This window comes from Haliotis rubra, unplaced genomic scaffold (assembly GCF_003918875.1).
Source record: "Haliotis rubra isolate DU_JTF1 unplaced genomic scaffold, ASM391887v1 Scf708, whole genome shotgun sequence".
Taxonomy (NCBI): Eukaryota; Metazoa; Mollusca; class Gastropoda; order Lepetellida; family Haliotidae; genus Haliotis; species Haliotis rubra.
This window is the reverse complement of record NW_025767422.1, coordinates 448,918-463,329: the sequence shown is the minus strand read 5'-3', so window position 1 is coordinate 463,329 and position 14,412 is coordinate 448,918. Positions and strand designations below refer to the sequence as shown.

The window sequence follows — 14,412 nt, the reverse complement described above, 5'->3', positions numbered from 1 at the left end:
CGTCACGCCGACGATGCGGGTTCGGATTCTGACCTGGGAATACCGTGAAGCCTATATCCTCATGCGCCCCGACGGGATATTGATGGAATATTGCTAAAAGCGGCGTAAACAAAACTCAGTTACTCACCGCTTGCGTGCAAGCACAACCAAACGAGGGCACCAGCCCTTTGTGGTATTGTGGGTTCCTGTTGCAGGTATGAACTGTAATGACGATGACGGAGTGTTGGTGGGCAGGTGGTCGGGCGGATATTCGGTTGGTACGGCACCTTCCAAGCGGGTTGGGAGGTGAAGATTCTCAAACAATACATGAGCACGAACCAAACCAGTGAAGTATGGGTGCGCTGGGTTTACCCTGTGTCCTCACCACAGGTAAAACGGGTGTTGCAGATAGCTACTTCATTGTCTTAACGTACAAGATCCGGGTTAGAATTGAAGTTTTCAGCAACCCATGAGTGTCGTGAAAGGGACCGGCTGTCAATAAGCGCTGACTTGGTCGACACATACGTCACCTGGTCCGGTTGCGTAGATCGATGCTCATTATGTCGATCACTGGATTGTCTGGTTCAGATTCGATTGTTTATAGATCGCCGATATAGAAGCTGAAATATTGTCGAGTGCGGCGAAACAGCAACTCAACCCAAACCACTATCTTAACATCTTTAACATAACATTTACAGTGCATGCTTCAGCTACGATTGTGAAAAGGCCAGGACTAGCTGTGATTATTGGGTGCTGTGGCTCAGAGGAAGTGTACTTTTGAGAAGAGTGAGTGAGTTAGGTTGTCACCGTTTTTAGCAGTATTCCAGCAATACCACGGTGGCGGACACCAGAAATGGGCTTCACTCACTGTACTCATGTGGGGATTAGAACCCGGGTCTTCGGCGTGACGAGCCAACGCTTTAACCACTAGACTACCCCACCGCCCCCTTTTGCGAAGAAAGATTGGAGAATGTTTTCGGTGAGGAAGTTTGAGGCGGTTTTTCATTAGGGAATTGCCACAATACAACAGCAGTAAAACAAGGTTGTTGTTTTTTAACTGAGGATTCGAGACGTGCACTTCTACAATAAAAACAGGAAGGTGATACTTTATGACCCTTCAGATATGTAAGAAGACTTAGGATTGGTTAATACCGCTTCATATGAAACAGTACTCTGAAGTTTCACTGGTTGTATGAATTGATCTTACCTTGTTCCAACGGATAGTATAGGCGGTTATGGCAGTTTTCGACGCATGGCATTGAAATCCAACTCGCTTGGAAATTTCAACTATCAATATTACTTAATGTTCTTTTTATCATTTTTGTTGAGAATATGATGTTTTCATCTTGGAAGTGGAAACAGATTTGATTTTAGAATTTATCCTAAACGGTATATTATTTGAATTATACCACTAGGGTATGTTATGTCCATTGTTCTGGCAGGTTGATTTTCTGTGTATCAACCTTCTATCTGCACGTGCAGAGGCTGATATGTGGATAACAACCTTGGTGGTACAGGAAACGCACGTGCAACAAGCAATGTACGAGTCCATTCGGCGCCCACGTGGTATAAGTAGGTTAGCACGCTCTCACATGACGGCTCGAGCGTTGAAATCCATATCACCCTTGAGGAGGGTGCTAACGTATACATAACAAGTCCTCAAAACATAGTTTTGCCTTCGAGAGGTATTCCCCTTTGAATATCGCATCACAATGACCGTTTCGACCACAATGATGAAGAGACGCTTAGGGGTGTTTTACTACAAACATATAGCAAGATTATAAGATTTTATTTTCGACCAGGGATTTTGAGGATATTTACTTCAATAGGGCGGCATAAGATCTTTGTCAGTGGGGGGTTCTAAGGGGTGTGTTCTGTCTCAAGACAACAGGATAATATGCGATCTTTCTCCAGATATTGATTTTAGAAGTGTTTTACTACAATAAAACAACAAAATCCGAAGATCTTCTTCAGTCTGGGGTTTTCAGACTTAGCTACAATAAAACAACAATCTAATCGGAATGTTGATATTTTGAAGAACATGGAAATAAGGCTGCATGCTCTTGTGCTGTGTATTTCATGTTTGTTGACATGCCTCACATCTTGTCATTACTGCCTCTACCGCCAGTGTGTCGGGCGCTAGGAATCCCTTGTCGGAGTGTCACCAACTTTGACTCAGCCCATAACACAGACAAGGAACATCTGAGCATCGACATGTACAACTACAAGCTGCCGAATGGAGACTTTGAAGAAGAAGAAATAGACTCGGTGTGGTATGCATCTTATTTACTGACAATTTATATCTGACAATGATATGACGTCACGAACTTGATGACGTCACAATGCTATGACATCACTGTACTGCAAGTCTCAGAGATGTACATTTTCCATTGAAAACTAACGAAGAGTTATTTTGATGGTATATGTCTGCTAATACTAAATATATCAAAGCTCGTTGATAAAGTAAAAATATCCTCGGCAAGCCTCGGATATTTGTTACTTTATCAACTTTTTGTGATATATTTGATATCAAAAGACACGAGGGTGAGATTCTCCATATATTAATTGTAAACGTAGCATACCAGCCAGGAGACTAGGCAACCAGGAGAAATTACATACGCATGTGATCGTATGACAACAGTGTTGTGTTTTAAATACTCGAATCTTGAATACGAGAGTGTCAGGCAGAGTTACTTTCCCGATAGGTGGCGATGTGTACCGTGAGCGGGAATAAAGATGTCGGCATGATATTGCTATTCGTTTCTCAATCCCTGGATTTAATAATACCACCCTCAGGACGAACTTGTATAGTGAAACCCAAGGTATACTACAAACAGTACAACTTTACAATACGCAGAAATAAGCAAATTCCGTATTGGATGGCTGCCGGACAGACTATTTCCGATGTTCGGAAATACTCGGATCCATCCGTACACATCTAAATTTAGACATTATCTAACTCACGGGGGCGGTGGGGTAGCCTAGTGGTAATGCCTTCGCTCGTCACGCTGAAGACCCGGGTTCGATTCCCCGCATCGGTACACTATGTGAAACCCATTTCTGGTGTCCCCCGAAATATTGCTAAAAAAGGCGTAGAACTAATCTCACTCACTCACTAACTCATGGAAATTCCCAATTTAACGAGATCTATTAAAGAGTCAGTTAAAAAGGGTATTTTATAAATACAGAAAGTCGTATGAGTGCATTAGAACCTTCTATTATTACATGATGGAGCAACGGCTATCTGTCAATACATATGTGAAATTTGCGTGTACGATTTTCAATTTCAAACAACAACAAAAAACACTACCAAGTGTGTGATGCAAGATGATTGCCAAAATTAATGGTCTACAGTGATTTATCGACCTTCTTGACAAGCGTCAAAATCATATATGACACCACATGCACGTGTGTTATATTACTACTGTGTTGTGCACGCATCCCATGCGTTGTGTTTAGGGTGTTCACTTCCTCTCAAATTATTAAGTTCCTTACATTGTTTGAAGCTCATCTGTTAAAATTAGATGCTCTTGATGACAATCACTGTATTTTTCTTGCCCAGATTGTGTTGTTTACAGACATCGTCAAAAGACAAACACATGTTTATGATCAACATTACAACACAAGTTAAATACATACAAATTAGGCTATATCAACCAAACCATTTCACCTGACGAGACTAGGGATCTACAGCAGCGGATATTGAGGGAGTTGCTCACTCGCCGGAGGCACACAGGGAATCGCTGTAAACTTGAGTCCCGTTGGTTCATCAGAAACATAGTTTGTAGTTTCGAATCCCGGTAAACGTGTAAGACAAGCATCACTTCAGGCTTCCTTTCTAATTCCAGGAATTTCCATGTATGGAACGAGGCGTGGATGAGTCGCCCTGACCTGGAGGACTCCGAGGGGAGAGAGGGGGTATACGACGGTTGGCAGGTCATAGACGCCACCCCACAGGAGAGAAGTGACGGTGGGTGATACCTGTATTGTTGCTATGGCAATATGAATAGTCCTACCCTGGAATTATAATTCGGGAGTCTGTGTGAGACTGTTCCATTTCTGTTTGTAAATATTTACTATCACTGATTGTAAAACTCATATTTCTAAGTTTGTATTTTCAACAACACACACTAGCATTTTACACACAGACAATAATACAGACACACACAGCACACACACACACGCACACACACAACGCACGCACGCACGCACGCACGCACGCACGCACGCACACACACACACACACACACCGCCGCATAAATTGTAAATGGTCCCTTAAGGGCTGTGTTCAACTTGATAATTCAAAATGGCCGATTCCACGCCCTCTGTAGGCGTGTTTCAGTGCGGTCCTTGTCCTGTGGCGGCAGTTAAGGAGGGGCGTGTTCATGTCGGCCTCGACACTGCTTTCATCTTCGCCGAGGTGAACGGGGACAGAGTTGAGTGGCTTGTTAACCGGAGCAAAACGAAGTTCATACAGCTGTCAAGGAAGAAAAACGCGTACGTAAAACAGTGATTTCACCTGGGTCATTTTCTAGAGTGTCCTGACCCGTACTTGAAGGTGTGGGGTGTGGTTAACAGGATCATTATGCTGGTGCCTATTTTCCAGTACTGACAAATACCCAGTTCACAAATGTATCAGTATAATCAGGCTGTATTATCTAATGTCGGCAATTGTATATGTTCCAACCAGACTATACCCTCAAATGTGATACCTTCCAGCGTTGGCAACACTGCAAAAAAGTCTACACTTTCAAGCTCATAAATGTATTGTAAAGATGAGGCTTGCAGGGCATTTACAATTTTGCAAAGATGACGTTTGCAAGATATTTACAAACTTTGTAAATATCATCTCTACAAAGATTTTAAATTTTGTAAATCATCATATATTGTGTTGTGCAAGTGTAGCCTAACTAACCAGAACCACTATACCATCCAACACGATTTTGGCAAGTGTATATGCACCAACTAGGCTATACCATCTAACACAATACCTTCCAGTGTTGGCAAGACATCAGTACCCATGCGCCGACCGGCAAGCCCTTTCAATCAGGACGAAGAGGAAAGTGAAAGGCTGGATATCACTCATGAATACAAGCATGAGGAAGGTACTTTATTGCTTAGATCAATGTATGTGTTACATAACAGTATTTAAATATCAAAATACATGTACAACAATATCATGTCATGGTACTGATGGTATAAATGAAGATTTGGGGCCAAAAACAAATAACTACAGAAAACTACGGGTTTGCCACAGATTCGTAGATGAGTTATTAAAAGGGTACTTGGTGTGAGGAGAGGTTGACTAAAAGTCATCAAAAGTATCCACTTGTGAAACATAGGCGTAATTGTGACATCTCGTTGTGGGACTAAACTTGTTCCAGGTTCTAAAGAAGAACGTGCAGTTGTCCGTCGGGCAGAGCGGGCGTTTAGGTTGGCCAACTTTGAAGGAAAAGAAGGGGAAGAACCATCACCAATAGAGGTAAGAGTTGGGAGGAAGAGGGTTGGATCGGGAGGGGTCACCAACAGTAGAGGTAAGAGTTGGGAGGAATGGGACACCACCAGTAGAGATAAGAGTAGGGAGGAAGGGGGTTGGATCGGGATGGGTGACCACCAGTAGGGGTAAGAGTTGGGAGGAAGGGGTTGGATCGGGATGGGTGACCACCAGTAGGGGTAGAGCTGGGAGGAAGGGGGTTGGATCGGGAGGGTCACCATTAGTAGGGGTAGAGTAGGGAGGAAGGGGGTTGGATCGGGAGGGGTCACCAACAGTAGAGGTAAGAGTAGGGAGGAAGGGGGTTGAATCGAGAGGGTCACCATCAGTAGAGGTAGAGTTGAGAGGAAGGGGTTGGATCGGGAGGGTCACCAACAGTAGAGGTAAAGAGTAGGGAGGAAGAGGGTTGGATCGAGGGGTCACCAACAGCAGAGGTAAGAGTAGGCAGGAAGGGGGTGGATCGGGAGGGGCTCACCAACAGTAGAGGTAAGAGTAGGGAGGAAGGGGTTTGGATCGGGAGGGTCACCATCAGTAGGGGTAAGAGTTGGGAGGAAGGGGTTGGATCGAGGGGTCACCAACAGTAGAGAAGAGTAGGGAGGAATGGGGTTGGATCGGGAGGGGGTCACCATTAGTAGGGGTAAGAGTAGGGAGGAAGGGGTTGGATAGGGAGGGTCACCAACAGTAGAGGTAAGAGTAGACAGGATGGGGTCACCACCAGCAGTAGACAGAGTAGGTAAGAAGGGGTCCTGCACCAGTAGATGTAAGAGTAGGTGGGGCGAGGGGTCACGTCCATTAGATATAAGAGTAGGTAGGATGGGGTCACAACCAGTAGATGTAAGAGTAGGTAAGGAGGGGGTCACAACCAGTAGGGGTAAGAGTAGGGAGGATGGAAGGGGAGGGTTCACCACAAGTAGGGTTAAGAGAAGAAAGGGATGGGGTCACCACCATTAGAGGTAAGAGTAGGTAGGGAGGGATACCACCAGTAGGAATAAGAGAAGTGCGTAGTGAGGGGCTCACCACCAGAGCCAAGAGTAGGTAAGGATGGGGCCACCACCACAGCAGGCGGTAAGAGTAGGAAAGGATGGGCTAACCACCAGTAGTGGTAGAGTAGGGTAAGGATGGCGTCACCGCCAGTAGATGTAAGAATAGGTGGGTTGGCGCCACCGCCAGTAGAGGCTAAGAGTAGGTATGATGGGGTCACCGTCAGTAGATGCAAGAGTAGGTAGGATGGCGACAATCGCCAGTAGATGTAAGAGTAGGTAGGGATGGCGACACCACCAGTACACGTAAGAGTAGGTAAAGTTGGCGTCACCGCCAGTAGAGGTAAGAGTAGGTAAGGATGGGGTCACCGCCAGTAGATGTAAGGGTAGGTAAGTATGGGGTCGCCGCCAGTAGATGAAAGAGTAGTTAGGGATGGCGACACCACCTGTAGAGGTAAGAGTAGGTAAGGTTGGCGTCACCGCCAGTAGAGGTAAGAGTAGGTGAGGATGGGGTCACCGTCAGTAGATGTAAGAGTAGGTAGAGATGGCGACATCGCCAGTAGATGTAAGAGAAGGTAGGGATGGCGACACCACCAGTAGACGTAAGAGTAGGTAGGGATGGCGACACCACCAGTAGACATAAAAGAAGGTAAGGTTGGCGTCATCGCCAGTAGAGGCAAGAGTAGGTAAGGTGGTAAGGATGGGGTAACCGCCAGTAGATGAAAGAGTAGGTAGAGATGGCGACACCGCCAGTAGAGGTAGGAGTAGGTAAGGAATGGCGACACCACCAGTAGAGGTAAGAGTAGGTAAGGATGGGGTCACCACCAGTAGATGTAAGAGTGGGTACGGATGGCGACACCGCCAGTAGAGGTAAGAGTAGGTAGGGATGGCGACACCGCCAGTAGGTGTAAGAGTAGGTAGGGATGGCGACACCGCCAGTAGATGTAAGAGTAGGAAGGGATGGCAACACCACCAGTAGAGGTAAGAGTAGGTAAGGATGGGGTCACCACCACTAGATATAAGAGTGGGTAGGGATGGCGACACCACCAGTAGAGGTAAGAGTAGGTTAGGTTGGCGTCACCGCCAGTAGAGGTAAGAGTAGGTAAGGTTGGCGTCACCGCCAGTAGATGTAAGAGTAGGTAAGTAACGGGTCGCCGCCAGTAGATGTAAGAGTAGGTAAGTATGGGGTCGCCGCCAGTAGAGGTAAGAGTAGGTAGGGATGGCGACACCACCAGTAGATGTAAGAGTAGGTAGGGATGGCGACACCGCCAGTAGGTGTAAGAGTAGGTAGGGATGGCGACACCGCCAGTAGATGTAAGAGTAGGAAGGGATGGCAACACCACCAGTAGAGGTAAGAGTAGGTAAGGATGGGGTCACCACCAGTAGAGGTAAGAGAAGGGAAGGATGGGATCACCACCAGTAGGGATAAGAGAAGGGAAGGATGGGGTCACCACCAGTTGGGATAAGGGAAGAGAAGGATGGGGTCACCGCCAGTAGAGGTAAGAGTACGTAAGGATGGGGTCACAACCAGTGGAGGTAAGAGAATGTGAGTATGGGCTCATCGAAAGTAGGGATACGAGAAGGGAAGGATGGTTTCAACACCAGTAGAGGTAAGAGTAGGTAGGGAGGTGGTTGGATGGGGAGGGGTGACCACCAGTAAGTATGAGAAGAGAGGGAGGGGGCCACCACCAGTAGGGGTAAGAGTAGGTAGGGAGGGCGTTGGATGGGGAGTGGTGACCATTAGTAGGTAAGAGTAGGGAGGGTGGGGGTCAACATCTGTAGAGGTAAGAGTAGGTAGGGACGGCGACACCGCCAGTAGATGTAAGAGTAGGTAGGCATGGCGACACCGCCAGTAGAGGTAAGAGTAGGTAGGGATGGCAACACCACCAGTAGAGCTAAGAGTAGGTAAGGATGGGGTCACCGCCAGTAGAGGTAAGAGTAGGTAAGGATGGGGTCACCGCCAGTAGAGGTAAGAGTAGGTAAGGATGGGGTCACCACCAGTAGAGGTAAGAGAAGGGAAGGATGGGGTCACCACCAGTAGGAATAAGAGAAGGGAAGGATGGGGTCACCACCAGTTGGGATAAGGGAAGGGAAGGATGTGGTCACCGCCAGTAGAGGTAAGAGTACGTAAGGATAGGGTCACCACCAGTGGAGGTAAGAGAAGGTGAGTATGGGCTCACCGCAAGTAGGGATAAGAGAAGGGAAGGATGGTTTCAACACCAGTAGAGGTAAGAGTAGGGAAAAAGGGTGTAGGATGTGGAGGGGTCATCACCCGTAGGTAAGAGAAGGTAGGGAGGTGGTTGGATGGGGAGGGGTGACCACCAGTAAGTATGGGAAGGGAGGGAGGGGACTACTTGTAGAGGTAAAGATGGGAGGAACCACCACCAGCAGAAGTAAAGATGGGAGGAACCACCACCAGTAGAAGCTGGTTCCCATATAAACTTGCTGTTTTATGCGTTGTTTGTCCTCATTCAGATATTATAAAGAATCAGGTTGATGTCACACCTGTAAACTCGATTACCGGTAGTGTGTGATTTCGTTGACTTTATAGGCCATTGAACTTACAATAGAAGAGATTGGCGCCGTGTACTTGGGTTCTGAGTTGGTGTTCAAGTTGACCGCAAGGAACACCGGCGACATGACTCGCACAGTCTCCATCGCCATGAAATGTAGTAATTCCGACTACACCGGCAAGTTTGAGGTGGTTTTAGCTGAGAAGAAGGAGACCAATCTCGTCATGAAGGTTGGCGCTGGTGAGGACTATGATGAGGTTAAACATGAAGGCAGACACTTTCTTTAAAACAATGAAATTTCGATTATATTCTCGAAATTTCGAGTATCCAATGACATTCGAGAATTTGATCGAAATGAAGAGAAAAAGAATGGATTTTTATAAAAACTTCATAAGAAGTTCAGGTAAAGTAGATAACATAAGTAAATAATCAAATTTATGCACAAAAAGAAAATCAGCTGTAAAAATGTTTGTGTGAATAGAATTTAACATTTGCAAAAAAAAGATTTGTAATAACGATATACTTATCAAATGCACAGCGTCTAACGAATGTCGTGCAAACACGCCAATTTCGGGCACGAGGTTTTCATGATGTGCATGCAAATATGGCGACGGTTTGTAAATAATCGGGTCTGGACCATACAACCCAGTGATCAACAACATGGGACTTTGAAAGGAAACACCTTGGATTAAGAGTATGATATTGACGAACTCTGTCTGTTGATACAGTTTCAATATCGTTATAAAAGGCATCATCATCGTTATCACCATTACAGTGAAAGTGATGACCGTGAAGATTGACACCATGGAAACTCTCAAGACTGCAATAGGACGCACATACACGTGCAGTGTCCTTGCATCAGTCAAGGAATCGGACAGCACTCTGAAGACATCGGAAAGGGTGAATGTGCGCAATCCGCCCCTGGATATAACGGTAGGGCGTAATATAGCTAATGGTCTTAATGCGAAACTCGAAATAAAGAATGTTTTCTTTGATGTTTTCTTTGAGTTAGCGCATCCTGACAACAGTATTGTTAGGATCTCCTCGGAGTGACTTGTTGTTTCTGTGTACCATGCACTTGCCCATGATGATCACTGTGACACATGTCATGCCTCCGTGATGTTATCTGTACCACGTGGCATAATCTGTACCACGTATAATGTACCCGTCATGTTTCCTTTACTACATGTCATGTCTCCGTGATGTTATCTGTACCACGTATAATGTACTCCGTGTGATGTTCCCTTTGTACCCGTACCCTTTACTGGCATGTCTCCGTGATGTTATCTGTACCACGTATAATGTATCCGTCATGTTCCTTTACTACGTGGCATGACCCCGTGATGTTATCTGTACCACGTAATACCCGTGTTCCTTTACTACATGTCGTCATGTTCCCTTTACTACCTTTACTACATGGCATGACCCCATGTTCCCTTTACTACATGTGATGTTATCTGTACCACGTAATGTAATGTACCCGTCATGTTCCCTTTACTACATGGCATGACCCCGTGATGTTATTTGTACCACGTATCTGTACCATGGCATGACCCGTGATCTATCTGTAATCATGGTATTCAGTTTACTACGTGTCAGATGTTCATGATGTTGCAGTACAACCAGAAATTATTGAGAATTTAAAGATTGTAATTTTTAATTTTTTTCACTCATTACTCACGTATTAAATGTGAATATTAGCAGAACATAACTCCAGATTCAAAGACAGGTGAACAGTTAGTATTTTGTCAAGTCGCCATGGGCAGCAATGCAGGCTTCAATGCGGCGGGGCATACTACTGAACAGGAATGTCTCGGTCCATGCTGTCCCAATATCGGACCACCTATTCTTTCATTTCAGCAATATTTGTCAGATTTTTCTTTTTGGCTCTTTCCTTTATAAGTCCCCAAACATTTTCTATTGGATTTAGGTCAGGGCTATAACTTGGCCAATCTAATAATGTCATATTTTGGGTCCGAAACCAGGCCTGTGAATTCATTGTCCTGCTGGAAAATCCAAACATTTCCATAGAACACTTGAACAGATGGAAGTGAATGTCCCTCGAGAACATCTGTGTACTGCTCACTGTTCATATTCCCTTCAAATACACAGAGGGGCGTTGCCCCTAACACAGATATGCCACCCCACACGTTAAATTTCGGACTGTACTTTGGGCGCTGATACAAAGGTTTTTGAGTTTGTTTGGTCCAGAATTTCAGTGTATTAGGAAACAACCACACAACTTTCATCTGAGAAAACCACGTTGTCCCAGTTAAAATTTCTATGCTGTAAGCACCAGATCAACCTTCGCTCTTTTTGTTCAGGTTTCATGATCGGTGATGGAATTCCTTGACTTTTCTACCAACCCATTGCATGGAGCTCAGTTCTAATTGTCTCCTTACAGACAGCCACAGTTCCTCTATCAATCATATCCAGCCTTAAGTTTTCTAAACTCCTTCGTTTGTTTTTAGAAACAAGAATACCAAGCCGCCTCCTGTCACCGACAGTCAATGTTCTTGGCCTACCTCCGCCTCCTTGGTGCTCAGTGCCATATCCATTTGCAATATTTTTCAAAACACGATAAACGGTGACAAAGGGATGCCTGTTCTACTTGAAATCACTTTAGCTGATCTGATGTCCTTGTTATAATACTCTAAAATCAACTTCCTCTTCTCTAAATCATCCATACTGAGGATCACTGAAAATGTCATCTGCTAGCAAGTAAACAAAGGGGGATAACACTTCACAAACTAATGTAAAAGGATTAACGGAGTTGTCTCTCTTGAATGAAACCAAGCACTTCATAGCTGGTCACGGTTGTTTATACTAGAAATCCAATTAAACATATTCCTAAAATTCTCAATAAATTCTGGTCATACTATATCTGTATCACGTATCATGTCCCTTTGATGATATCTCTAACAGGTATCATGTTCCTTTGATGGTATTTGTACCACGTGCCATGTCACCGTGGTGATATCTGTACCACGTGTCATCTTCCTGTGATATTTGTACCAAGTGTCATCTTCCTGTGATATTTGTACCAAGTGTCATGTCCCTGTGATGATATCTGTACCACGTGTCATTTTCCTGTGGTGTTCCTTGCCTCTTAACAAAGATCAGTAATGACAATATATTCCGCCCATCAATTGCTTCGTCCTGAAAGACGTTGACAGTTACTTTATGCCAGCGATTCTACCCAACAGTTCCATCTTATGCATTCAGGGACCTGAGAAGTGTAAGAAAGAGGGCGAGGTAACCGTTACTGTGTCCTTGACCAACACCATGAACGTTCCTCTCACTAAATGCAAGCTGAGCATGGAGGGCCGTATGAAGTGTGTGGACAAGACACAGGAGGATATGGATATAGGGTAAATTCATGAGTACATTTTGCTTCTTCCGGCATTCGTTCGAAAACAATAAGTCATTTACCCGTAAACACCCGATTAGTAACGCATGCTTGTCGTAAGAGGCGACCTACGGGATCGGGTGGTCGGCCTCGCTGACTTGTTTGACACATGTCATCAGTTCTCAATTGCGCAGATCGATGATCATGATGTTGATCACTGGATTGTCTGGTCCTGACTCGATTATTTACAGACCGTCGCCATACAGCTGGAGAATTGCTGAGTGCGGCGTTAAAAACCAAAAAAACAAACCAAACAAAAAATGTTAAGACATTTATGAATTTTATTCATTCAGCTGTAGTAAAAGTATCAACGATTCGTAAGCATGAACCTTGCAATAATAAAGTCTTGCTGATATCTGTTGTACAGGGACATCGGTGCGGGGAAAACGTGGTCTGTGAAGATTTTGCTGAAGATGGCGAAAGTCCCGGAGAAAAGGCTGATGAGATTCATCAATATGGCATTGTCAAGCGAAGAGATTACGGATGTGACGGGGACATACGCTGTCCAGCTCATCTGAATTACTTTCATCATTCACAACCTTCGTACTTTGTGCGTCAACGTATCACCTGAAGGCGAGGACTGCCAATGCAAACGCCCGTAAAATCCCTCAGTATGTCTCAGTATATCGGTGTTTCAGATCGCCATTGTGACATTGCTTATGTCATAATTGTGTCTTCCTTAAAATAGAGTGCAGCAACCGCTCTGTCAACATTTGTTTTTTTGCATATAAAAATGCCTATTTTGCTTGTCGAGATAAAGATTTGTAACTATGTAATTTGCAACAAATGATTTTTTTTAGCTCAGTTAGTTTTGCACACATAAAATGTAGTCCCTATTTTATACATGGTGTACGTATTTCCTTCCATAATCATTTGTCTTCTAAAGTTAAATAATTGAAAAATTCAAATTTAAGTCTTAAAATGATGGTGAAATAGAAGTGTTTTCATTTGTTGTTAACATATATTTCATTAAGGGAATAAGTGTTAAGCTCTATAGTAATAATGATTGAAATGTTTGACAATTATTTAACAGGAGTATGTGTTCAGTTATTGTCGGGATAACAGTATTTGGTACTTTTATAGATTTCAACATTTCTCTTTTTGATGTGTGAGGTTAAGCGTGTAGTTTTGGTTGCACCAGTTAACCCCCCAATTTCGTTCTTCAAATTTCACCCATTTCAGGGGCGGTGTGTGTAGCCTAAGTGGTTAAACCCGGGTTCGATTCCACATATGGGCATAATGTGTGTACCCCATTTCTGGTGTCCCCGCTGTGATATTGCTGGAATAATGTTGCTACAAGCGGCGTAAAACTATATTCACCCACTCTCATGTTTCACATCACGTCAGTGATTAACATTGCATGGAAAGTATCCTTGTATCTATTGTATTTCAGACAAATAAAATGTAGCCAAAACCTGTTGTCTTCTGTGCCGATCTGCGCTGCGTGGGTGTGGGTCTTGTTACAGCCGGGTGTCATTTTACCGATGACTGTGTTATCCCATGTGCAAAGGACAACGTATTGACTCCATACCTCAAAGTTGTTTTTAGAATCGGGTGGAAAACGGATGGGTCAGGTTGCGTTGGGGTATAAGAAATAAACAAACTAAGACATCTGTTAATGGGCATTTTATTATTAACAAAGCAGACAGCATACAAATATACAATTCAGCAGTAGGGTTCAATGGACATTACTGGAGTTTTACAATATGGGAGGCAGCATCAGCGAAGTGTAGGACGTCGATGTCTCCCCAACGTAGCCTGTCTTTCAAGTTGCCGAGTCTTCTCTGGATGTGCTGGTACTTGTTTTTCTTGGGAGGGAGGCGTTGACCAGCAGCATACTGGACCAGATGAATCTCGTTCTCCTTTTGTTCAGATGTCAGGAACCGGATGAGCTCGAAGACGTTTGGGTGATCCTTGGCGACAATCTTCTTAAGGCGACCATGCCACCCCTCAAGGTGGTTGTTGGTACGGGGACCCTCGGTGTCGTTGTTGGTGGTACCAGACTGCTGGTGGTACCAGACTGCTGGTGTCAGGTCTCCT

The 14,412-nt window shown here is 44.5% G+C and overlaps 1 protein-coding gene across 1 annotated transcript; it reads left to right on the top strand.

Moving 5' to 3' along the window:
• Positions 1-200: 200 nt before the first annotated feature.
• On the top strand, positions 201-13,788 carry LOC124259038 (protein-glutamine gamma-glutamyltransferase 4-like). The gene is made up of 10 exons (XM_046693121.1): positions 201-369; positions 2,108-2,252; positions 3,828-3,949; positions 4,311-4,476; positions 4,978-5,084; positions 5,364-5,461; positions 9,002-9,203; positions 9,739-9,896; positions 12,189-12,334; positions 12,740-13,788. The coding sequence occupies exons 1-10, from the start codon at positions 333-335 to the stop codon at positions 12,888-12,890; spliced, it is 1,332 nt and encodes a 443-aa protein (XP_046549077.1). The 5' UTR covers positions 201-332; the 3' UTR covers positions 12,891-13,788.
• The last annotated feature ends 624 nt before the right edge of the window (positions 13,789-14,412 follow it).